The sequence below is a fragment of the Macaca fascicularis genome, chromosome 15, assembly GCF_037993035.2.
Source record: "Macaca fascicularis isolate 582-1 chromosome 15, T2T-MFA8v1.1".
Taxonomy (NCBI): domain Eukaryota; kingdom Metazoa; phylum Chordata; class Mammalia; order Primates; family Cercopithecidae; genus Macaca; species Macaca fascicularis.
The window spans coordinates 15,706,210-15,729,687 of NC_088389.1; the positions used below are offsets into that span (position 1 = coordinate 15,706,210).

Below are 23,478 nucleotides of genomic sequence, written 5' to 3' on the forward strand. Positions count from 1 at the left end.
CTGCGCTCTAGTACCGCCCTGGTTACGCCTCCTCTGGCTCGGTCGCACAGCTGCGCGGTGGCTGACTGACTTCCGCAGTGGTTGCCGGGATCGCGCTGATGTGGCCCCAACCCCGCCTCCCTCCCCGCCCCGCGATGTCGGAAGAAACCCGACAGAGCAAATTGGCCGCAGCGAAGAAAAAGGTAAAGTGCACCGGGTCGCGGCCCCCTGGCCCAGCCCCAGCCCCATTCCGATGGCAGGACCACGGCCAGAGTCCCTGCCACTCCTGAGGCACACCGGGCTGGGCTCCCCCCAGCGCCTCTGGGCTCCCCCGACAAAAGTCTTGTCAGCCAGCCCCGCCCCCTCAGCCGCCCAGCCCCCGCCCTCGCCAGTCGCCCCCGGGTGACTTTGGGCTGGTGACTCCCGGGGCTCCCCGCTCCAGACTTGGCCCTCACCTCCTGCCGCCCCAAACCGGACCTCCCTGGGCGATTTGGGCTCGCGTCTCCAAGGACCTGGGTCCTGGCCCTGCGCTCCCCTCCCCCATCGCAGAGCAGCGACTCGGACGTCGCGCTGATGTTCCCCCCTAGGAGTGGAATGTAGTGACGTCACAGCCCCCCTCGGAACCGTAATTAGTGCGCGAGACCAGTCTTTGATCTTAGGACCCAGTCCCCTAAGTGTTCTCATCCCGCTTCTGGTTCCTCTGGTCACAGCATAAATTTCCAGCTGGAAGGGGATTGGGGACTATGGCACCTAGGAGGGAGAGGTTTCAGGCTGCCTTACACCCTTAACATAGACACTGATAGTGTGAAAAGCCTACACTTCCCCCGTGAGCTCAAAACATTGGCAGTATCTCTGGGTGGCAATGTGAGAACGGGATTGGTTTGATTTTCCCCCAGGCTTCTACTCTCCAGAGAGACTAACATTTTTTTTCTGACTTCCACCTCATATTCGAATTATCCATGGTTCTGGGACCAGAGTGCCCTTCAGTGGTCTCTGGAATGAGATCTGCTTATCTCCTGTGGAACAGGTCTTGGGAAACTGAACTTGACAGCTTGAATCTTCCTCATATCATCTCAGCCTAGGGTACTTGAAATGCCACAGGATAAATATCTTTCTGAAGCATCAGTTTCCCTTTATTCTCTTGAGAAAAAAACATTAATGTACTTAGGGATGACAGTCACATAAATTTCTAAGAGTATACCAGACTTTTCTCTGAAATGAGGCTTGGGTTGTCCTCTTTCTGTTGAATTCCCAGGTTCAACAGAAAGGCTGCCTTTTGCCAGGAGGATACATTGATGTAAGTTTCAGAGGCATTGGTGCATTTCTTACATTAACAAATGTGTGAGGATGTATGACTCTAAACCACACAGTGTACAGTTCCTGCCGACTTAATGTTCCAGCCCACATTTTAAGATACATATTTATTTTGAGAGGCGGAATGTCACTATGTTGCCCAGGCTGGCCTTGAACTCCTGGCCTTAAGTAATCCTCCTGCCTTAGCCTCCTAAGTAGCTGGGACTCCAGGCTTGACTTTTCCACCTCATATTTGAATTCTCCATAGCGGAGTGGAATGTAGTGATGTCGCAATCCCCCTCAGAACCGTAATTAGCGTGTGAAACTGACTTTTGATTTTAGGACCCAGTCCCCTAAGTGTTCTCATCCTGTTTCTGGGATGAGAGGTAGAAAGGTACCTCTGCCTCTGGTTTTGGCCCCTGGCAGCTGCTGATTTGTGGCAAAACCCCAGAGCTTGGAGTCAGAAGACTGAGTTTAAGTTCAATTCTTAAATTTTTTTAAGCCATGGTATCAGTCCCTCTCAGTCACTAAGTGATTGTGACAAGACCTTGTAGACTTGTTGGTGGCGTTAAATCAGATGGTATATATGAGTATTTCGGAAAAATTGTAAAGTAGGATGTAACTGTAGGGGCTTGTAGATCTCATGAGTATTATTGCTCTTCTTTTCCACAGTTGAGAGAATATCAGCAGAGGAACAGCCCTGGTGTTCCTACAGGAGCGAAAAAGAAGAAGAAAATAAAAAATGGCAGTAACCCTGAGACAACCACTTCTGGTGGTTGCCACTCACCTGAGGATGTGAGTCTTGGCTGGCTAGGCTCCTGGGGACAGGGGGCCCAAGGGGCAGTAGAGGGTAATTGTTATGATTGTGGAAGAACTGTTGGGTACTGATTAAGAGTTCTGGGTGTGTATCCTACCTGTCCATCTGCTAGGGATGTGATTTAGGGCAAATCGCTTGAGCTTTTTGGGCCTCTCTCTTCACATCTGTAAAGTATTGTTTTACTTACACTTGTGAAGTTTAAATGAGATTTGTTATTATTGTTGTTTTAATGTTAATCCCTAGTACAGGGCCTGCTGTAAACACCCAGGACACCCAGGAAATGGTAGTTGCTGTTTCATTTTCCTCATCTCCAGTCTCAAGGGGAAGCCAGGCCAATGACAACAGCCACTGGCCATCAGGCTATCCCTTTAGGAGTCATTGAAAGGGCCCCAGGGTGTGGTGAGGAGAGCCCCAGGCACTAGGATTAGGGGAAGATCTAACTTTTGAGTTCATCTTTGCCACCAGCTTGCTGCATGACCACAGAAAAACCACTTCTTCCCCTGGGCCTCAGTTTCCTCCTCTGTAAGATGACATTGGTTAAGATCAGTGTCTCTCAAACTTGTTTTTTAGCTGGAGCCCCCTTCGTTCAAGTGAACCCTTACTCAGAAGTCTGGTTTTTAAAATGGAGGTGGAGGTCTGCAGCTCTGCTAGATTCACTGCCCACATCCTGGGCCTAAGGAGAAGGGTCCAGTGAGCGTATTAAGAGCTGCATTGGTCAGGTGACTCCACTCTGTGTGACTGCATCCTTCAGGGGACTTTTCCATCTATTTGTTTCTGCCCCCGGCAAGGCAGCAGGTGGCCATTTGGAAGGATGGCACAGGCCATGGTATTGATCTCCTCCACTCTTCTTCAGCATTTCGTTTCCCTGAACCCACATCTTCCTCCTTCCCTGACTTTCTTGCCTCTCTCTAAGCCACTTCTACCTTTCTTCCCCTGCCCTTGTTTTTCCCTTTTCGCCTCCTGTAGATTCAGGACATTCTGAAGGTGCTGGTGTCCGACCTTAACCGTTCCAATGGGGTAGCGCTCCCCCCATTGGACAAGTGGAAGGTGAGGCAGTGCCGAGACCCCTCTCTGGCTTGCTCTCTCCAGCTGTGCATGCCCCTGAGGCTTCTCTGGTTTGGGGGATACTTTGCCTCTGGCTTATTTTATGTTGCTGCCATTAACCTTCCGCCTGTTTATGTCCGCTTCTTCACTTGCTTGATTGATCGGGTTTTTATTCTTCCCCAAAATCTTTTATCATCTTGGAGAAGGTGAGACATACCTTAAAGTTTAACAGTTTAAAGGTAATTTGGGAATAACTTTCAGAGGTGTGTGGGATTTGGGGCTTTTTTTTTTCTTCTTTTTTTTTTTTTCAGAGACAGAGTCTCACTCTGTTGCCCAGGCTGGAGTGCAATGGCACAATCTTGGCTCACTGCAACCTCTGCCTCCTGGTTCAAGTGATTCTCCTGCCTCAGCCTCCTGAGTAACTGGGATTACAGTTGCCCACCACCATGTCTGGCTCATTTTTGTATTTTTAGTAGAGATGGGGTTTCACCATGTTGGCCAGGCTGGTCTTGAACTCCTGACCTCAAGTGATCCACCCACCTTGGCCTCCCAGAGTGCTGGGATTACAGGCGTGAGCCACTGTGCCCAGCCTGGGATTTGGGCTTTTGAATGCCTATTGTGGGTACTCTCAGACTAGGAGAGATGAAAAAAAAAAAAAGAAAAAACCCAACGGACCTTTAGGTTTTGCCCTAAAGGCAAAGATCAGTAAACCACATAGAAGTTAGTGATTTTTTTTTTAATTAATTCACTTTGGTTTAAGAGTAGGGAACAAAGGGTTAAGAGAAAATGAGTCCACATTATAGTTGGAAGGATTGAAGCTATTTTTTCAGAGGAACTAACTGTAAAAGATGTGAGGTTAACTAAACAGATGAGTGACCAAGACGTTCTGCCCCTAACTTCTCCAAATGGACATTTAGCCATATTCACTGGGCTCTTGACAACAAAAGCACTTTGATAAATAAACAGTGGAGAAAATAGATGAACAAGGTAGGCTGCACACCGAGGGAGGCAGACTCCTTTGAAGGAGGCAAGAGATAATTTTGGACCATTCCAAATGCTCAGCTCAGGGGGAGGTTGGTTCCGAATGGACTCCAGGCTGGAGAAGGTGGCATTTGAGGCTGGCTTGAAGATTAAAGGTGGGTAACATTAATCCATATGGGGAGTGGGGGAGGCCGGGGGAGTGGTGAGGTCATGGCCAGAGTGTGAACTCACAGATCACCTTTCAGGAACACAGGGAGTCTGCTGGGGGGCAGGGCATGGGGGTACACAGGGCTAGGAGACAACCTCCTCTGGCTGTGATTTGGCATTTCCTCCATCTCTGACTCACCTGGGGGACTCCTTCCTGCCAAGCCAGAGGAGCAGGACACAAATAGAGCCTGTTGGAGATGGGTATGGGGAGAGGGACTGAGACAGAGCAGCCTTGGCTGCTGTTAGAGTTGTCCAGTCGTCACACCTGTTACCCTCCAGTTGATCAGGTCTGTCCAGGTGCTGTGACTCACCTTGCCAGCTCAGAGGAGACACTGAGTGGTACGGTTGGGGAGCACAGGCCTAGAAGCGTCCTGTAGCTGAGTATTTGGCTTTTGCTCTGCCAATGGTCCAGTGGATTAGGGGGTCTGCAGCCTGTTTCCTTATGCTCTGAGATTCCGTGCCAGCCCAGGTCCCTCTGTTCTGGAAACAAAGGCCTCGGTCCTCGTATTTCCGTCTTGTTGTTTTGTTTTTGTTTTTGAGAAAGAGTCTTGCTTTTTCTCCTGGAGTGCAGTGGTATGATCTTGGTTCACTGCAACCTCCCCCTCCTGGGTTCAAGTGATTTTCATGCCTCAGCCTCCCAAGTAGCTGGGATTACAGATGTTGCACTATTGCACCCGGCCATGTTGTTTTGTATTTTTAATAGAGATGGGGTTTTGCCATGTTGCTCAGGCTGGTCTCGAACTCCTGGCCTCAAGTGATTCACCTGCCTTGGCCTCCCAAAGTGCTGGGATTACATGCGTGAGCCACCATGCCCAGCCCCTTGCTATTTTTATACCTTCTCTATATGCATAACTGTTTCTAATGTAGGTTGTTTTTTTTAAATTTCTCATTTTTATTACCATGTAAGTTTTCTACTCCAGGAATGCAGGCCCGTGATTGTAGTATCTTGAGTAGAGCTGATAACATTTCCAGAAGTAGGGAATAATGGAGAGAGAAAAAATACCTTAATGGGATGGTACATTTTGAGGAGAATAGGCTTTCTTAAAAACTCTATCTTGGGCCGGGCGCGGTGGCTCAAGCCTGTAATCCCAGCACTTTGGGAGGCCGAGATGGGTGGATCACGAGGTCAGGAGATCAAGACTATCCTGGCTAACACGGTGAAACCCCGTCTCTACTAAAAAATACAAAAAACTAGCCGGGCGAGGTGGCGGGCGCCTGTAGTCCCAGCTACTCGGGAGGCTGAGGCAGGAGAATGGCGTGAACCCGGGAGGCGGAGCTTGCAGTGAGCTGAGATCCGGCCACTGCACTCCAGCATGGACAACAGAGCGAGACTCCGTCTCAAAAAAAAAAAAAAAACAAAAAAAACAAAAAAAAACTCTATCTTGGCTATAAGACTTAAAATTATGAAATAACTTGATTGCTCACAAAATAATCATGCTTTGTGTGTCAAAAAGTCCTCAGAAAAATGCTTTTTCAGCCAAGTGCAGTAGCTCATGCCTGTAATCCCAGCACTTTGGGAGACTGAGGAGGCTGGATCACCTGAGGTCAGGAGTTCGAGAGCAGCCTGGCCAACATGGTGAAACCCCATGTCTACTAAAAATACAAAAATTAGCTGGGCATGGTAGTATGCACCTGTAATCCCAGCTGCTCGGGAGGCTGAAGCAGGAGAATCTTGAACCCAGGAGGCAGAGGTTGCAGTGAGCGGAGATCTTGCCACTACGCTCCAGCCTGGGCGACAGAGTGAGACTCCATCTCAAACCAAAAAAAAAAAAAATTTCCCTTCCTCTGAGCATTCCTGTGTCTAATCCTAGAGATCAGTGGGAACCCAGGATGCCAGGAGGGCCCTAAAGACTTGCAGGGTCCATTGCTAGGAGTGCCAGCCTTCCCTCAAAGGCTTATGCCTGGCCAGCAGTTGAACCCCTGCTCTGACCTATTAGATTCAGTTGTAGGCATTGTCAAGGCAACACCAGGTTCCATGGTCACAGTAAACTTGCAAAGATGCAAAGACAGCTTGGCTCATCTTCAGTTCCACCAGCCTCTGCAGCACTTGCTGTAAGGAGGGAAACAGATTTGGGTTTTCAGAGGCCAGGGCTGAAGGGTCCAGCGAGTACGCAGTCCTTTCCCTGGAGAGAGGTGTAGCCACTTCCCCCAGACCCAGCTTCCCTGGAGAGAGGTGTAGCCACTTCTCGCAGAACCAGCTTCCGTGGCCAGGCCCTGGCTCCCTGGTGTTTTTCTCTTGTCCAGCTTAGCTGATCAGCCAGCTTTTTCCGCTGTCTGCCCATCTGGCCTGTCAGATATTAGAAGACCTCTAGAACCAGAGGCTTGGGTCAAGAGTAAGGCCAGAGCCTCGAGAGAGGCCGGGTGGGGCTCTGATCAAGCAGGTAGGTCCAGTTGGGGGCGAGGGAGAGGCTCCATGTGACCCCAAGTTCTGAATCCTAGGATTGTCCCCAGGTACAATTCCCAGGAAAGAGGCCCCATAACTTCCAAGTTGCCAGGAGCCATAGGGCAGATGTCTTACCTCTGTTTTCTTGGGTGGTTTCTTGGTTGGGTAGATGTTTTTGGAGGTAAGAGGTTGGGGTGGGGGTGGTAGCCATGGTTTATTCTCCTTTTACCTCCAGATAGTTGGGGAGAGGCTTCTAGTTGGGTAATTTTTTTTTTTTTTCCTGGAAAGGTCTGAATCAGAAACACAGCCAATAGGCCAGGTTCAATGGCTCACACTTGTAATCTCAACACTTTGGGAGACCAAGGTGGGAGGATCACTTGAGCCCAGGACTTTGAGACCAGCCTGGGCAAGATGGCGAGACCACATCTCTATAAAAATTAGCTGAGCATGGTGGTGTGCTCCTGTAATCTCCGCTACTAGGGAGGCTGAGGTGGGAGCATTGCTTGAGCCCAGGAGGTGGAAGCTGCAGTGAGCTATGATTGTGCCACTGCAGGGGAGAAGGGAAGGGAGGAAAGGAGGAGAGAAGCAGGCAGATAGCTACATTGCCCAGACAACTACTTCCTCATCACCATCCTCTGCCCACTAGGGGCCCAGTTAGGGTCACTCTGCAGCACAGACTGGCCTTCTGGAAGAACAGTGCCTTTCTCCTCCCTGACTTTGGCACACCTTCCTCCCACCTGCTGTGGCTGCCACAGGTCAGTGCCTGCTGCTGTCTTTTGCTGAGCTCCAGAGAGAGCGAGGTCCTCGTGTTCATGAAGGAGGCCGTGCAGCCCCTGCTTTGAGCTTTGGCCATCTGAAATGCTGCCTAGCAGCCCAAGGCCTGGGCAACCATATCCACACCCCTGAGTGGCTCCTAGCATGTGTGACTGTCACTGACTGCAGCAACACCTGTCCTACCTGTTCCACACCCTTGTGTTCATGGCACTGAGGCACCTTCTATCCCGCATGGCCCCCTAACCCCCTGCTCTGTTCTGTGACAGACACCCAAGGACAATGCTGATTCTCTACAACCGTCTGATGACACTGTGTTACCTGGCGGTGTCCCTTCCCCTGGTGCCAGTCTCACTAGCATGGCGGTATCTCAGGTTTGTGCCTCCTCCCCCTCTGCCTACTCCCCTCCTGTACCTACTATGGATTATCTTCTCTTTTCACAGGTAGCTTGTTCCCTAGGGCCAAGGGCTCTTCCTGGGGAATGGGCTGGGGGAAGGCTCAGACTAGGCTTTTTCTTGAGGTCTGGGGATATGGAAGATTGTTGGAATGAGTTTGGGAGCTTGACTCACCCTGTCCTGGGTGATTCTTAGCAGACATTGAATGACCATCTCATACGTTTCTTCCCACACAGAATCATGATGCTGACAATGTCCCTAATCTCATGGATGAAACTAAGTGAGTGTCTCCTGTTGGGGCAGCAGTCTCTAGGCCGAGAGAGTCAGGGAGGCCACTGCCCATGACCTTCTTTCCCATTGAGCCACCTGCACCCCTGACCCCTGTGTCTCCATCCCTAGGACTTTCTCATCAACCGAGAGCCTGCGACAACTCTCCCAACAGCTCAATGGTCTTGTTTGTGAGGTACCTCAGGAATTGAGGCCCAGAGTGGGGTGCGGGGGGAAGGGAACTATGATAGAAAGAAACTGAGGCAGGGATTCACAAGAGAGGGAAGATCCTGGACCAGCCAATGTGCTGGGCAATGTTGAGGAAGTCGGCTTTTCCCTGAGCTTTCTCCCTTGAAGTTGTGCACATGAAGGAGTTGGACCCTGTGACTGGTTGCATCATTTTATCCTGCTGCAGAAGCACTGGATGAGAGGTGCTCGGGAGGGAAGGATGGTGGGGAAATAAGAACCATGAGAGAAGTTGGCACAAAGGGGTTACGGGACAAAGGGTCCAAGTTAGAAGAGAAAATGTTGCCAATTGCTGGGGAAGAAAGGAAGTCAGAGGGCTTAGACACTGAGGGGACAGAACATCTCCATGTGCACTCTCGTCTCTTATAGTCTACGACATGTGTGAATGGGGAGGGCCCTGCATCATCTGCTAACCTGAAGGATCTGGAGGTAAGAGGCCCTGGGCCGTGGCCCAGTGACCCTGCAGGCCAGCCCTCCAACCTCCTCCCATAGCGGGGGCTGGGTGCCCCTCTGCCAGCTGAGACAGCCCACACACCCCCCAACCCTAATGATTGCTCTCTCTACCTCTCCCCCCAATCCTCCTCCAACTCCTCCTCTCTGCATGCGCCTCAGAGCCGGTACCAACAGCTAGCGGTAGCCCTGGACTCCAGCTATGTAACAAACAAACAACTCAATATCACGATAGAGAAATTGGTAAGAGTCCAGTGGGGTCCCCTGATTCCACGCTGCTAATCCTGGGCTCCAGTTTCCCCTTGGGACCCTGAAGAAAGGGGCAGGGGGCCCCTGGTGCCAAGGGCGAATGGGGAGCTGGGGGGCCCAGGCCTCAGCTGGAGGGACCCCAGAGCACGGAGCATGCAGCATGGCTCTTCTGTTGCTGCCCTCTTTGCCTACTCTCTCTTCTCTAGACACCCCTGCTCGAGTCCTTGCCACACATGCCCTGGGATTGTTGCCTCTTGGGGAAGCACTAGCCTGACTGGTTGTCAGGAGCCCCGTATTTCCACCCTGACTCAGTCCTTAATTTGCTCTTGGATTCGGGACAAGCCACCTCTCCTTCTTGGGCTTGCATTTCCTGAGGAGGTAGAGTTAGAGAGTATCAAAGGTCTCTTAGCTCTGAGCGTTGAAGATTTAAAGGCCCACTAGAATGTAAACCTCAGGGCCAAGGGCTCCTGTCTGTCTTTTTCTGTCTGATATCCCTGCTATTAAGAACTGTACCTGGCCTATATGTGCTCAGCAAATGTTTGTTGAATGAATACACCTTTCTAAATCACAAACTGGCAGAGGGTGGGCTTTTCTCACACTCCATCTCTAGAGGTTTATGTTACTGTCCTTTCAAGAGAATCCAGATTCAGACTTTCAGTTCTGTGGTTGTGGGCAAAAACCAACAAAGACACAAATCCCCTTTCCTTGGGAGCCTGAGGAGAGTTGAGCAGTTCGTGTTCCCATTGGGTCTGAGAACTTTGCCTTTAAAATCCATTCCTGGCTCCTGCCTACCCCTTCCTGGTCTGGGGAATAGGGTTGAGGGGGCCACCCTCAGTCACCTTCCTTTGACTCTTCCCCACAGAAACAACAGAACCAAGAAATTACGGATCAGTTGGAAGAAGTAACGTGATTTCTTTGTTTGCTCACAACATGACAGCTGGGTTTGGGGGGCACTCAAATGTAGAGGCCTCAGTCTCGTCTCACCCGCTCCCAGCCTGGGGAAGAAGGCTCACCCCCCAAGATTCCACCCCATCCCCACAGGGTCCCTGATAACCTGGTCCCATGGGTGGGCCGGTCCTGGGGCATTGGTGGCATTCTGGGGGCATGTCCCTTGCTGTGCCATCTCTGCCTCCCCCTAGTAAGAGCTCTGTCTTCCTCTTCCTGTAGGAAAAGAAAGAATGCCACCAAAAGCAGGGAGCCCTAAGGGAGCAGTTACAGGTGAGTGGAGGGGGTGAAGTTCCGCCCTGTCCTCTGGAGAATGTTTCTTTCCTTCTTTTTCAGCACTTGCTTGGGTTTCCTCCCAAAGGTTCACATTCAGACCATAGGGATCCTCGTATCAGAGAAAGCTGAGTTACAGACAGCCCTGGCTCACACTCAGCATGCTGCCAGGCAGAAAGAAGGTGGGAATCTGGGCACCCCATCATCCTTCAACCTGGCACTTTGACAGGCCTTTAGGGTGAGTCCTTTGGACCCCATCTCAACCTCTCTCATTCCAGGAGAGTCCGAAGATCTGGCCAGTCGCCTGCAGTATTCCCGGAGGCGTGTGGGAGAGTTGGAGCGGGCTCTCTCTGCTGTCTCCACGCAGCAGAAGAAAGCAGACAGGGTGAGTCCAACTGCCTGCCCCGAACCCTGGCAGCCTGGCTTCCCAGGTGGAGGAGTGAGCCTAAAGGTCTCTTCTGCAGGGTTGAGTGTCCTGCCCAGAAGGCAGCATGGGCCATTTGTCACTGCTTTTGTGTGTGGTTGTTAGAGGCATCCTGGGGCTGAGTCAGCTGCTGTGGGTGGGTGGGGGGGCACTGTGAGGAGTGAACACTGGACACAGAGCTCAGAGGCCAAGTGCCCGCCCTGCCCTTACCTGGCTGTGGCCTTGGCCAAGTCCTAGGTTGGGGAATGTGGTATTTGTTCTGTGAAGGTACAGAAGAGTATCTTTAGTATGTTACCATTTGTGTAGAGAGAGGGAACGTGTGTGTGTGTGTCTGTGTGTGTGTCCGTGTGTCTGTACATATGTACTGTGACAATATACATAAAACATGTCTGCAAGGATTCATAAAAAACTCAGGAGAGAGGAGCAGCATGGCTGGAAGATATTTCCCTTCTGTACCTTCAGAGTTTTGGACTATGCGAATGTATGATCCTTTCAAAAATTGAACAAAAGATTAATTTCCCTCTTCCTATCTGTGCCCCCACCCCCAGGGAACAAATGAACTTAGAGAGTCAGATATACCTGGCTATTCAAATCCCAGCTCTGTCTAAGTGATCTTAGGCAAACACTTAACCTCTAATACTACATATTTTTCATCTACAAAATAGAGGTAATAATATTGCAGTGAGCTGTCTCATGTGGTGATTATGAGGATTAAATGGGATTATTAGCATGGTGCCTGGTGAAACACTCAATAAAGGTTCAAACAGTGGTAGTAATAATGATAATAACAATAGCAATATTATCTGATCTCTCTGGGCCTCTGTTAGCCAGCTGTAAATTCGATCTTGGCCAGGTGTGGTGGCTTATAGCTGTAATCCCAGCACTTTGGGAGGCCGAGGTGGGCAGGTCAACTGAGGTCAGGGGTTTGAGACCAGCCTGACCAACATGGCAAAACCCTGTCTCTACTAAAAATACAAAAAATTAGCCAGGTGTGGTGGCAGGTGCCTGTAATCCCAGCTACTTGGGAGGCTGAGGTAGGAGAATTGCTTGAACCCGGGGGCGGAAGTTGCAGTGAGCCGAGATCACACCACTGCCCTCCAGCCTGGGTGACAGAGGGAGACTCCGTTTCTAAATAAATAAATAAATATACAAAAATTAGCCAGGTGTGGTGGTGCATGCCTGTAATCCTAGGTACTCAGGAGCCTGAGGTAGGAGAATCACATGACCCCGGGAGGCAGAGGTTGCAGTGAGCCAAGATGGCACCATTGCATTTCAGCCTGGGTGACAGAGGGAGACTCCATCTCAAATAAATACATATATACATACATACATAAATTCACTGTCTTTTCCTGTCCCTTTCACTCTTACCAAGCTCTGTATTTTTTTTTTTTTGGAGACGGAGTCTCGCTCTGTTGCCCAGGCTGGAGTGCAGTGGCCGGATCTCAGCTCGCTGCAAGCTCCGCCTCCCGGATTTAGGCCATTCTCCTGCCTCAGCCTCCCAAGTAGCTGGGACTACAGGCGCCTGCCACCACACTCGGCTAGTTTTTGATATTTTTTTGGTAGAGACGGGGTTTCACCGTGTTAGCCAGGATGGTCTCGATCTCCTGACCTCGTGATCCGCCAGTCTTGGCCTCCCAAAGTGCTGGGATTACAGGCGTGAGCCACTGCGCCCGGCCTTTTTTTTTTTTTTTTTTTGAGACGGAGTCTCACTCTGTCACCCAGGCTGGAGTGCAGTGGTGCCATCTTGGCTTACTGCAAGCTCTGTCTCCCGGGTTCACTCCATTCTCCTGCCTCAGCCTCCCAAGTAGCTGGGATTACAGGCACCCGCCACCACGCCCGGCTAACTTTTTGTATTTTTTTTTTTAAGTAGAGATGGGGTTTCACCGTGTTAGCCAGGATGGTCTCGATCTTCTGACCTCGTGATCCACCCACCTTGGCCTCCCAAAATGCTGGGATTACAGGTGTGAGCCACCGCGCCCGGCCACCCTTACCAAGTTCTTTTAAAAACAAATGAGACCAGCTGGGCACGGTGGCTCACACCTGTAATTCCAACACTTTAGAAGGTTGAGGCGGGTGGATCACTTGAGGTCAGGAGTTCAAGACCAGCCGGGCCAACATGGTGAAACCCCATCTCTACTAAAAATACAAAAATTAGGCTGGGCGTGGTAGCTCACGCCTGTTATCCCAGTACTTTGGGAGGCTGAGATGGGTGGATCACAAGGTCAGGAGATCGAGACCATCCTGGCTAACATGGTGAAACCCCGTCTCTACTAAAAATACAAAAAAATTAGCCAGGTATGGTGGCAGGCACCTGTAGTCCCAGCTACTTAGGAGGCTGAGGCAGGAGAATGGCGTGAACCTGGGAGGCAGAGCTTGCATTGAGCAGAGATGGCGCCACTGCACTCCAGCCTGGGTGACAGAGTGAGACTCCGTCTCAGAAAAACAAAAACAAAAACAAATTAGCCGGACATGGTGGCGTGTGCCTGTAGTCCCAACTACTCAGGAGGCTGAGGCAGGAGAGTCACTTGGACCTGGGAGGCGGAGGTTGTGAGCTGAGATCTCACCACTGCACTTCAGCCTGGGTGACAGAGCGAGACTCTGTCTCAAAAACAACAACAACAACAACAAAATGAGACCGTGGGCTTGGAAATGCCTTGAAAACATGTCAAGCGTGATTGAGAGTGAAGAAGTGTTACTGTGGAGTAGTTACTGTAGCTATTGTTACTGGTCGGCCAGCTGCTCCTCTGCCTGCTATATCCTGACTTAACCTTTCTGTGTTTACAGTACAACAAGGAGTTAACCAAAGAGAGAGATGCCCTCAGGCTGGAGTTATACAAGAACACGTAGGACGGGGGATGGTGGGATGGGAGGTCTGGGGGCCCTTAGCATGGGTGGTGTGCTGGGAGGTGGGGGGTACAGGTAAGCATGGTGAGGTGGTCATACAGGTTTGCATGTGTGCCCAGCAAAGCTCTAGTGCCAGCTGCGCCACTGACTCATGGTGTAGCCTTGGGTAACTCATGTCTTATCTCTGGCCTGTACATGTGACTTTTGATTCCTGGGGTTCCTTCCAGTGCCACAGTTCTGTGGTTGTGGGGCGAGGGTAGAGGGTGGATCACCAAAGCAGTCCTTTCTGTTCTTTGTTCATTCCTTTCTCTACTGCCTCTGGCCATAGCCAAAACAATGAAGACCTGAAGCAAGAGAAATCAGAATTGGAAGAGAAGCTTCGGGTCCTAGTGACTGAGAAGGCTGGCATGCAACTTAACTTGGAAGAACTGCAAAAGAAGTTAGAGATGACAGAACTCTTGCTTCAACAGGCAAGAGGCTGCAGCCCCATGGGTGGTGGGAGCCCCATCCAGCTGGGGCCATGGTCTAGGGGTCATGCAGGGCATGGGGAGGCTCCAGCCAATAGCTGAAAATTTGGGTCCTTGTTCCAGTCCTGGCGTAAAATCCTCTAGAGAGTGCTAAAAATCTACAAATTGGGGACCTGGGGAATCAGAATCTTAGGGTTAGGGCTTAAAACAATTTTTGTTTTGTTTTGTTTTAAAGCATCATGGGTGAAAACCATTATTTTAGAGATTACATTTATATGGCTAGGTCATGAGTCTGTTTATTTCCTTCTGAGGTTCAAGCCAACACTTTCACTATTCCATGGTAATAACAGACAGTAGAGAGCTTTTTTTTTTTTTTTTTGAGACAGGGTCTCGCTCTGTCACCCGGGCTGGAGTACAGTGGCGCGATCTCAGCTTACTGCAACCTCTACCTTCCAGGCTCAAGCCACCCTCCTGCCTCAGCCTCTCAAGTAGCTGGGACTACAGGCGATACCACCATGCCTGGCTAATTTTTGTATTTGTAGATACAGGGCTTTGCCATGTTGCTGAAGTTGGTCTGGAACTCCTGAGCTCAAGCAATCCACTCACCTCAGCCTCCCAAAGTGTTGAGATTATAGGTATCAGCCACCATGCCTGGCCTGAGATCTTTTTAAAATTATTTTTTATTTCTAAAGCAAAGAAACGTGACAGCAGAGTTGTATTGACTGAGCTGCACATTGAGCCTAGCCCTAGCCCTTTTAAGGGGCACTGTTTGGAACGGCCTGGGCTCCCCAGATCTAAACTTCTCACTCTCCACCATCCAGTTTTCAAGCCGGTGTGAAGCCCCTGACGCTAACCAGCAGTTACAGCAGGCCGTGGAGGAGCGGGCACAGCTGGAAGCACACCTGGGGCAGGTGAGGGATGTAGGGAGGGATGTAGAAGGAAGATGATCCCAGGTGGCCAGGAGTAGGTGACAACCAGTGACAGTCCTTCCTAATTTCTGTGGCCATTCTTGCAGGTAATGGAGTCAGTTAGACAACTACAAATGGAGAGAGATAAATATGCAGAGAATCTCAAAGGAGAGAGCGCCATGTGGCGGCAGAGGATGCAGCAGATGTCAGAGCAGGTGAGACCTGACCCTTCAGCTCCCCTGCAACCTTAGATAGGTCACTTGATCTTTCTGGGCATCTGTGAAATGGGAGGAGCACAGCCAGAGGTGCTCATGGGTCTGGCCTTTGTGGAGCTGGGGGCAGAGAGGGAGATGGTAGCCTGTCCAGCCACCAGCCCCTCTCCAGGGCACTTTCCCGCTGTGCTTTGGGCAGGTGCACACATTGAGGGAGGAGAAGGAATGTAGCATGAGTCGGGTACAGGAGCTGGAGACGAGCTTGGCTGAACTGAGGAACCAGATGGGTAAGCTGGGGCTGGGGTAACCTGGGAGCAGGACTGGGGTCAGAGGGCTGTCGGGGTGGTTTAGAATACCCCACGGAGTTGGGTGGATGGAAGGGCTTTGAGGCAGAGGGAAAGAGGTCTGTGCCAGGAGATAGCAAGTCTCATCATCTCCACAAGCCTCAGTGCCCCATCAGCAAAGAGGGAGGAGTGCCCATTGTTGGCCACCCACAATTGTCACTATTGGAAAGTGGCTTGGAAGATTGGCTAACATCTGGGTGCAAGGAATCATTAGCAGGGAGGCCACGTTTGGGGAGCCTGAGAGGAGCTATGGACCAAGAGGAGGGTTTTCTTTGAGAATCCAGAGGCCCTTATTGTCTGCTTCCTTTCTCAGCTGAACCCCCGCCCCCAGAGCCCCCAGCAGGGCCCTCCGAGGTGGAGCAGCAGCTACAAGCGGAGGCTGAGCACCTACGGAAGGAGCTGGAGAGTCTGGCAGGACAGCTCCAAGCCCAGGTGCAAGACAATGAGGGCTTGAGTCGCCTGAACCGGGAGCAGGAGGAGAGGCTGCTGGAGCTGGAGCGGGCGGCCGAGCTCTGGGGGGAGCAGGCGGAGGCGCGCAGGCAAATCCTGGAGACCATGCAGAATGACCGCACCACCATCAGCCGCGCACTCTCCCAGAACCGGGAGCTCAAGGAGCAGCTGGCTGAGCTGCAGAGCGGATTCGTAAAGCTGGTGCGCAGCCCCGCCTGGAGAACCTACCCTCCCCACTAGCCTTCCGGGCCTTTGTTTTCCCACCTGTAAAGTGGGGCAGTGTAGCCCTCACGTGAAATGGTACTTCTGGAGGCACCTGTGAGCCAGAGCCCTGCTCCGATGGCTGTAGGGGAGAGGGGATGATTTTTCTAACCTGTCTCCACCCTTCCTGGTGCCATGGGAGGCAAACACCAAGGCAGCAAGTTTTGGGGTCTCCAGCTGCAGTGGGTGGCCGCTGATTGCTTCTCTCTGTCCAGACTAATGAGAACATGGAGATCACCAGCGCACTGCAGTCGGAGCAGCACGTCAAGAGGGAACTGGGAAAGAAGCTGGGTGAGCTGCAGGAGAAGCTGAGCGAGCTGAAGGAAACGGTAACCCTACCCCATCCAAGAAGTGCTGGGAGGCGGGCACTAGCCTCTGGGGAGGGGTGGTGTGAGGCCAGAGGCAGCTCCAGCCTGGGGAACAGGTGACCCCAGCACCCTCCGGGGCAGTCCTGTGACTGTTTCTTGCTCCCTGCCGTCTGACTTTTAGAGGTGGATAGCCCTGGGTTCCTCTCAGATCTGGACATCATCGTCCCAGCTAGAGGCATGGATTTCCCCCAATCATAGGGAAAGAGACAGTGGTATAAGAGGCTCCTTAGATTCAAACAGGATTCTGGCCTCTGCTCCACTGGTCACCATTCAGCTACTCTGCATCTCTAAGCCTCAGTTTCTTTACCTTAAAAAGGAAGTTAGTATCTTCCTTGCAGAGGTGTAGAGGATTAAATGAGATAATACACGGAAAGCATTAGGCATGTAGCACACTTAGCAGATGGTAGTTGGCTCCCTCTGCATTTCCACCAGTCTATGGCCTACAGTTTAAGTGGTGGGAAGCAGCATGTGAGATTTGAGGCTGGGAAAGAAGGCAGTAGGCTCTAGGCAAGGGAGGCAGTCACTTAGGCCTGGAGCAAGGGGCCAGAGGTCTGGGCAGGCAACAGAGCCTCACAGAGCCCTCGCTACCCTATTTATGGGCCCCAAATCTGAAAGCAGTACACCACCTGCCCTCACGCCTAGGGTCTTCCTACAGGTGGAGCTGAAGAGCCAAGAGGCTCAGAGTCTACAGCAGCAGCGAGACCAGTACCTGGGACACCTGCAGCAGTATGTGGCCGCCTATCAGCAGCAGGTGGCCACCTATCAGCAGCTAACCTCTGAGAAGGAGGTGCTGCACAACCAGTTACTGCTGCAGACCCAGCTCGTGGACCAGCTGCAGCAGCAGGAAGCTCAGGGCAAAGCGGTAGCCGAGATGGCCCGCCAAGAGTTGCAGGAAGCCCAGGTGAGGGAGTTGCTGAGGGCAGGGCCCCGAGGGGGATGACCTGGCAACCTCCATGCCGTCTCACTCTCTTTCTTGGCCCCTTAGGAGCGCCTGGAATCTGTCACCCAGCAGAACCAGCAGCTACGGTCCCAATTGAGCCTCATGGCTCATCCTGGGGAAGGTACGGGAACCTGCTCACAGGAAGAGGAGAGAGCCCCAGGAGGAAGGGGGGACTGTTAGCAGTGTGGAATTGAGTTGGAAGAGACCTTTAGAACAGCTGGTCATTATGCCAACTGGGTGTCCACACTAAGTTCGGCATCATTATGGTGACTTCCTGGGAGCAGGGGACTAGCAGGTTGCCTAAGGATGGGTGAACTGGCCCAGGTCAGAAATGAAGCAGGTCAGAACTCCCATGCTGATCGGTAGTGGGACTGCACCTGGGCAGCATAGCGAGCTCTTGGCTCTTAAAAAAGAATAAAATAAAAAGCTGCTCATTCCCTTCTGGGGAGGGGCTGGCCCAGGGTTACACAGTGAGGGTGGGGGCAGAGGTGGGCACACTGTACCCTTGTTGGGTTGTCTGATGACCCCTCTGGCCACCCCCACAGGAGATGGACTGGACAGGGAGGAGGAGGAAGAAGAGGAGGAGGAGGTGGAGGCGGCGCCTCGGCCCATGCCAAGCATCCCGGAGGACCTGGAGAGCCGGGAAGCCATGGTAAGGCTGACTCCCCTCCCTGGCCTTTGCTGTCTCCCTCTGTGGTCCCTCCCAGACCCCCTTCTGCTCTTGGTTTCCCGGCCTTCTGATTTATTCAGACTCACCGCTTTCCTGGGAGCCAGTGGTCAGACGCCCATTTCACCTGGGACCAACAAGTGCAGCCTCTGAGGCCCCAAGGGAAGGGCTGCTCTCTACCTCCCTGCCTGTTCGTCCTATATATCCTCCTACAAGAACGCACCTCTCTTTCCTGCAGGTGGCATTTTTCAACTCAGCTGTAGCCAGTGCCGAGGAGGAGCAGGCAAGGCTACGTGGGCAGCTGAAGGAGCAAAGGGTGCGCTGCCGGCGCCTGGCTCACCTGCTGGCCTTGGCCCAGAAGGAGCCTGAGGTGGCAGCCCCGGCCCCAGGGACTGGGGGCGATTCTGTGTGTGGGGAAACCCACCGGGCCCTGCAGGGGGCCATGGAGAAGCTGCAGGTGAATGAGTCTCTCCTGGCATGGGTCAAGAAGGGTGGGGGCGGGGCTGGTCGCTGCCAAGATGTGACTCCATTGTTTTGGTTCCAGAGCCGCTTTATGGAGCTCATGCAGGAGAAGGCGGACCTGAAGGAGAGGGTAGAGGAACTGGAACATCGCTGTATCCAGCTGTCTGGAGAGACAGACACCATTGGTGAGTGGGAGGCCAGGGCACGGCAGGAGGAGCTGCACAGTGGTCAGAGGGAACCCAGTATCTGAGCCCTGTCCTTCCGCAGGAGAGTACATCGCACTGTACCAGAGTCAGAGGGCAGTGCTGAAGGAGCGGCACCGGGAGAAGGAGGAGTATATCAGCAGGCTGGCCCAAGACAAGGAGGAGATGAAGGTAGGGCGTGGAACATCTCTGTGGGGGTGGAGGTGGGCACGGGCACAGGCATGGCAGCTTAGCACCCCTCCCTCCAGGTGAAGCTGCTGGAGTTGCAGGAGCTGGTCTTACGGCTTGTGGGCGACCGCAGCGAGTGGCATGGCAGATTCCTGGCAGCTGCCCAGAACCCTGCCCATGAGCCCGCTCCAGGGGCCCCAGCCCCCCAGGAGCTTGGGGCTGCCGACCAGCAGGGTGGTGAGTAGAGCCCTCGGGAGGGGTGGGCAGGCAGGAGCAAGGGAGGGCTTGCGTGGCGCTCAGAGCCCTGCCTCTCTCTCTCCAAAGATCTTTGCGAGGTGAGCCTCACCGGCAGCGCGGAGGCCGCCCAAGGAGAGGCCAGGGAGGGCTCTCCCCGTGACAACCCCACTGCACAGCAGATCATGCAGCTGCTTCGTGAGATGCAGAACCCCCGGGAGCGCCCAGGCTTGGGCAGCAACCCCTGCATTCCTTTTTTTTACCGGGCTGACGAGAACGATGAGGTGAAGATCACTGTCATCTAAAAGCCGGCCGCTGTCAGCAAAGCCTGAAGAAGGGGGGCTGGAGACCCTGCCCCCACTATATCCCTACCACCCCCTCAGTGACCCCTTTACCCTTCCAGTAGCAAGCATAGACCCCTGTCTAACGGGGGTAGACAGGTGCAGATGAGGTGAAGATCACTGTCATCTAAAAGCTGGCCACTAAACTTAAAAAAAAAATTAAAGTTATGGGATTAAAAGAAGTTATGGGATAAAGAAGGTTATGGGTAAGTTATGGTATAGAAGTTATGAAAAAAGGCCGGGCGTAGTGGCTCACACCTGTAATCCCAGCACTTTGGGAGTTCAGGAGGTCAGGAGTTCAGGACCAGCCTGGTCAACATGGTGAAACCGTGTTTCTACTAAAAATACAAAAATTAGCCAGGCATGGTGGCGTGTGCCTGTAATCCCAGCTACTCAGGAGGCTGAGGCAGGAGAGTCACTTGAACCCGGGAGGCGGAGGTTGCAGTGAGCTGAGATGGCGCCATTGCGCTCCAGCCTGGGCGACAGAATGAGACTCTGTCTCAAAAAAAAAAAAACAAAAAACACGGGATTAAAAAAAAAGTCAGGATAAAAATTTTAAAAAGCAGGCCACTGTCAGCAAAGCCTGGAGAAGTGGGGCCGGAGGCTCCGCCCCCATCATGTCCCTGCCACCCCTTCCCAGTCACCCCTTTACTCTTACAGTAGCAAATAAGACCCCTGTCTAATGGGGGGAGACAAATGTGTAGAGCCTTTGCCACCTTGGCCAGGGCTGATTCCTTAAATTTCTGGATGATGATGATTGTTATTTAATAGCCAGAGGCTCATAGAATTGACTTGTTTGGAGGAGGCCTGATGGCCTCCTTACTCTCACCAAAGCAATTTTTCCCTCAGGGGGGCTCCCATCTTCTTACACAGAGAGGCAGCTGAGGCAGGACAGTGGGGTTAACTGTAGACCAGGTGAGGGCACGGGCTGCTGGGGTGGCCCCGCTTCCCCAGTGTACATATTGTATCTGTGTAACATTTTGTATATTCCAGGGGTAGGGCAGCCCCCTGTATCATACCTAGCAGAGGTTGGAGCTGGCACATGGGGAGGAGGTTCTAATAATTATTTGGGGCTGGGAAACTTATTTATTGATAGCATAGGACAGAGGAAGGAGGCGGGGATGGGGTCGTGGCACCCTGGTGATGCAACTCCTGTTTATTTTGCTTTTTATTTCGGAATAAATGGATTTAGCCATACTGCTCCGCCTGGCGTGTTCCTGTTTCTCACTGGGTTCTGGAGTTTGTGCCACTGAACGGGGAGCCCCAGAGTGTCTGAGCCTGCGCATGTGGGCTGTTGGGACCTTCCAGGCCTGTTACCGGTATGCTGCCTGGTGACATCTAGGGGATTACACAGGGACTACCATGGTACCTATGGGGACAGTTCGGCCCTGACGGCCAACAGGCTCAGAAGCCTGATCTAGCGGTGGCCGGGAAGGCAGGGTGCCAGCACCCAAGGTGTCTTCTGTTCTGCCCTCCTGCCTCCCTCGCCTGCCTGAGCCTGGTGGCCTGTTCTGTCTGTCCCTCCCCAGAATGCTGGCCACCCCGCAGGCTCCCTCTAGACTGAGTTAATGGCCCTGCCCCCTAGTGGCCAGAGCCGGCTTCACAGGGTGAGAGCCAACTAAGCTCCAGGGACTTTCCAGGAAAAGTGTCCCTTGGAAAGGATGTGGTCTTTTTACCGCCCCCAACAGCACCCTAGTAATGGCTTAGCCCTTCCCCTCCCCTGAGCTCCAGAGAGAACACAGCCAGCAGAGGAGACATTCCCCGTCATCCAGAAATAGGTTTTATTCTCAGCCGAGGGACAGCAGGACTGGTAGACTGTCAGGCCACACGGCTGCCTGCACAGCACCCCCATGCTTGGTAGGGGGCGGGAGGTATGGCGGGGGCTGGCTGTCCACAGGCTGGGCATGACAGGGAGGCTCACTGGAGGTGGCACACTTTAGAGGGGGATGTCAGGGGACAGCGTTCTCTTGTAGTTGGGCCACAAGACTCCACAAGGACAGCACAGTGACTGATTCCCAGCGCTAGAGGCGAGGCGGTCGGCCATGTGTAGGTGTGTATATATATGAGTATTTATAGATATTTATAGAACAGGGCAAGGGCATACCACTGAAGGGGCACAAGTTTTCACCAATGGTCACGCCTGGAGGTGTCAGCTCACCACTACAACAGACTAAGTCACAGATGAAGGGGGCTGGCTTTGGGGCTAGGGAAGCCACTGTCAAGTCACAGAACAGCCGTCCAGGCAGGCTTGGAAAGGGAGGTCTCCGAGAAGAGGAGGGATCTGTTTAGAGGTCGAAGGGGGGCCTGGGGCTCTCAGGACGGGATGGACTTGCCTGACCCGATCGGCTGGCAGTTGGAGAGAAAGCAAAGAGAAAACGGGAGAGAGAAAATCGAGGAGAGAGCTGGTAAGGCAAGTGCAGCACACAGCCGGCTGGGGCGGGCCGCACCGCAGCAGGTGGGAGGGCCGGGGAGGGGAGGGTGCAGGTGTGGGTGTGGCAAGGTTCCTGGAAAAGAGGGGCTGGAAGGAAAAGGGGAGGAAGATGGAGGGAGGAGCTGTAGCTTCACAGGTATCGCCTGGGGGCTGTGGCGGCCCTCCCCACCCCACACACGCTGGCCTCTCACACAGCACCCAGGCAGGGCACCCACAGTTCAAGCTGATGCTCGGCCCCCTTGGGCTTCCCTCTTCTCTGGTCACCCTGTCTTCCAACCCACCGGCCCAGGGCCACCCCTTGCCTTGGGGAGCCCCACGCAACAGCCACCAGGCCTGACAGAGAAAGAACACTGCTTGAACCAGGAGGGTGAAACTAAAAGGGATGGCTGGAGGGAGCGCCAGAGGCCCTTCTGGGTGGTCAGAAAACCCAGGACCCTCTGAAATGACCCTGGGGGAGGCAGGGAGGGCAGACAGCCGGATGCCAGTGGCCATAGACTTATAAGTCTAAGAGGGGAGCCTCAGCTGGTCGGGGGGCTGCAGGTCGCGTAGGTGAGGCTGGGCCCTTCCTGCTGGGAAAAGCAGAAGAGCGAGAGTCAGTGGCCGGAGAAGGGGGGCGGGCTCACTGGGTGGAGCTCAGCAGGACCAGCAGGCACGGTCGTCCCCTTGGCTGAATGGCACAAGTAACCCTAGGAGCAACAGGCCAAGGTGCATGAGCCCGCTGGCTGGCTACGGTGCTTCAACTGGGGCCAGGGACACTGCCTTCAGTCACACGCTAGCAGCTATGATGGTACCTGGGAGGGAGGAAAGGGGGCTGTGTGTCCCTGCCTGGCCTGTGAGGTGTGTTGTGGGATGACCGTGTGTATGGGACTCTCAAGCTTTTACCCTAGATCACCACTGGATTGCCAGCAGATAGAGGAGGTGGTACCCTGACTATCACCCCTGCTCTGCAGTAGAGTTGGCTCTCAGCGCTGCCAGGCTGGGAGCTGGATGCCTTACCCCAGGAGCATGACTCTGACTGCACACCAGGCACGGTGTGCCCAGGATGACATTCCTAGGCCTCTGGCCGCCTCACAGTCCAGCCCCACACACAACCCCCTCCAAGTTCCCAGCCTTTACACAATAAACCACGAGCTCTCTGCCCTCTCTGATGGCTCCAGAGAGCACCCATGTCTGCCAGCTTGGGCACGGAGCCTGTTCCAAGAGTCCCCAGGCTCAGCCATGGAGGCCTTGGGCAGTGGCACTGAGTCCCGAGGCTCGCTGGGAAGGGAGGTGAGAGAGCCAGCGGCACAAGGACAGAAAGAGGAAAGAGCAAGTGTACAGCTGCAGAAGGGAGGGGCGGGGAGCCTGGCTCTGAGGTCCCAGGTGCGTGCCCCGTGTGGAGCTAGTGCAGCGGGGCAGACACACCGTTCATGCAGCAGGCGGTGAGGCAATACCTACCATGGCTGACGCTCCTC

General features: G+C 53.2%; 2 protein-coding genes across 11 annotated transcripts in view; one reads left to right on the forward strand and one right to left on the reverse strand.

Annotated features, from left to right (window-relative positions):
- Positions 1–67: 67 nt before the first annotated feature.
- Positions 68–20,790, forward strand: GOLGA2 (golgin A2). 6 transcript variants are annotated; one of them, XM_005580762.5, is made up of 27 exons: positions 123–182; positions 1,945–2,067; positions 3,056–3,136; positions 7,745–7,849; positions 8,107–8,150; positions 8,270–8,333; positions 8,753–8,812; positions 8,996–9,076; positions 9,945–9,983; positions 10,250–10,300; positions 10,389–10,482; positions 10,579–10,685; positions 13,509–13,567; positions 13,897–14,038; positions 14,857–14,946; positions 15,051–15,158; positions 15,355–15,442; positions 15,813–16,150; positions 16,426–16,539; positions 17,234–17,479; positions 17,564–17,639; positions 18,064–18,170; positions 18,424–18,642; positions 18,730–18,832; positions 18,915–19,021; positions 19,099–19,255; positions 19,343–20,790. In XM_005580762.5, exons 1-27 carry the CDS (start codon positions 135–137, stop codon positions 19,555–19,557), a joined length of 3,066 nt encoding a protein of 1,021 aa, XP_005580819.4. In that variant the 5' UTR covers positions 123–134; the 3' UTR covers positions 19,558–20,790. The 6 variants fall into 6 exon arrangements, with proteins under 6 accessions (XP_045228645.2, XP_045228647.2, XP_005580819.4 ...); XM_005580764.5 differs by lacking the exon at positions 8,996–9,076; XM_005580763.5 differs by lacking the exon at positions 3,056–3,136.
- A 563-nt stretch (positions 20,791–21,353) lies between these two features.
- DNM1 (dynamin 1) overlaps positions 21,354–23,478 on the reverse strand; it is a 52,846-nt gene continuing 50,721 nt past the window's right edge. For 2 of the 5 annotated variants that reach the window (XM_005580766.5, XM_065530949.2), the window contains exon 22: positions 21,354–21,939. In XM_005580766.5, the coding sequence (XP_005580823.3) occupies positions 21,879–21,939 (61 nt within the window). In that variant the 3' untranslated portion in view covers positions 21,354–21,878. Of the gene's footprint in view, positions 22,594–23,478 lie in introns of all 5 variants that reach the window. The other 3 variants (XM_065530951.2, XM_045372723.3, XM_065530950.2) reach the window with 2 other exon arrangements.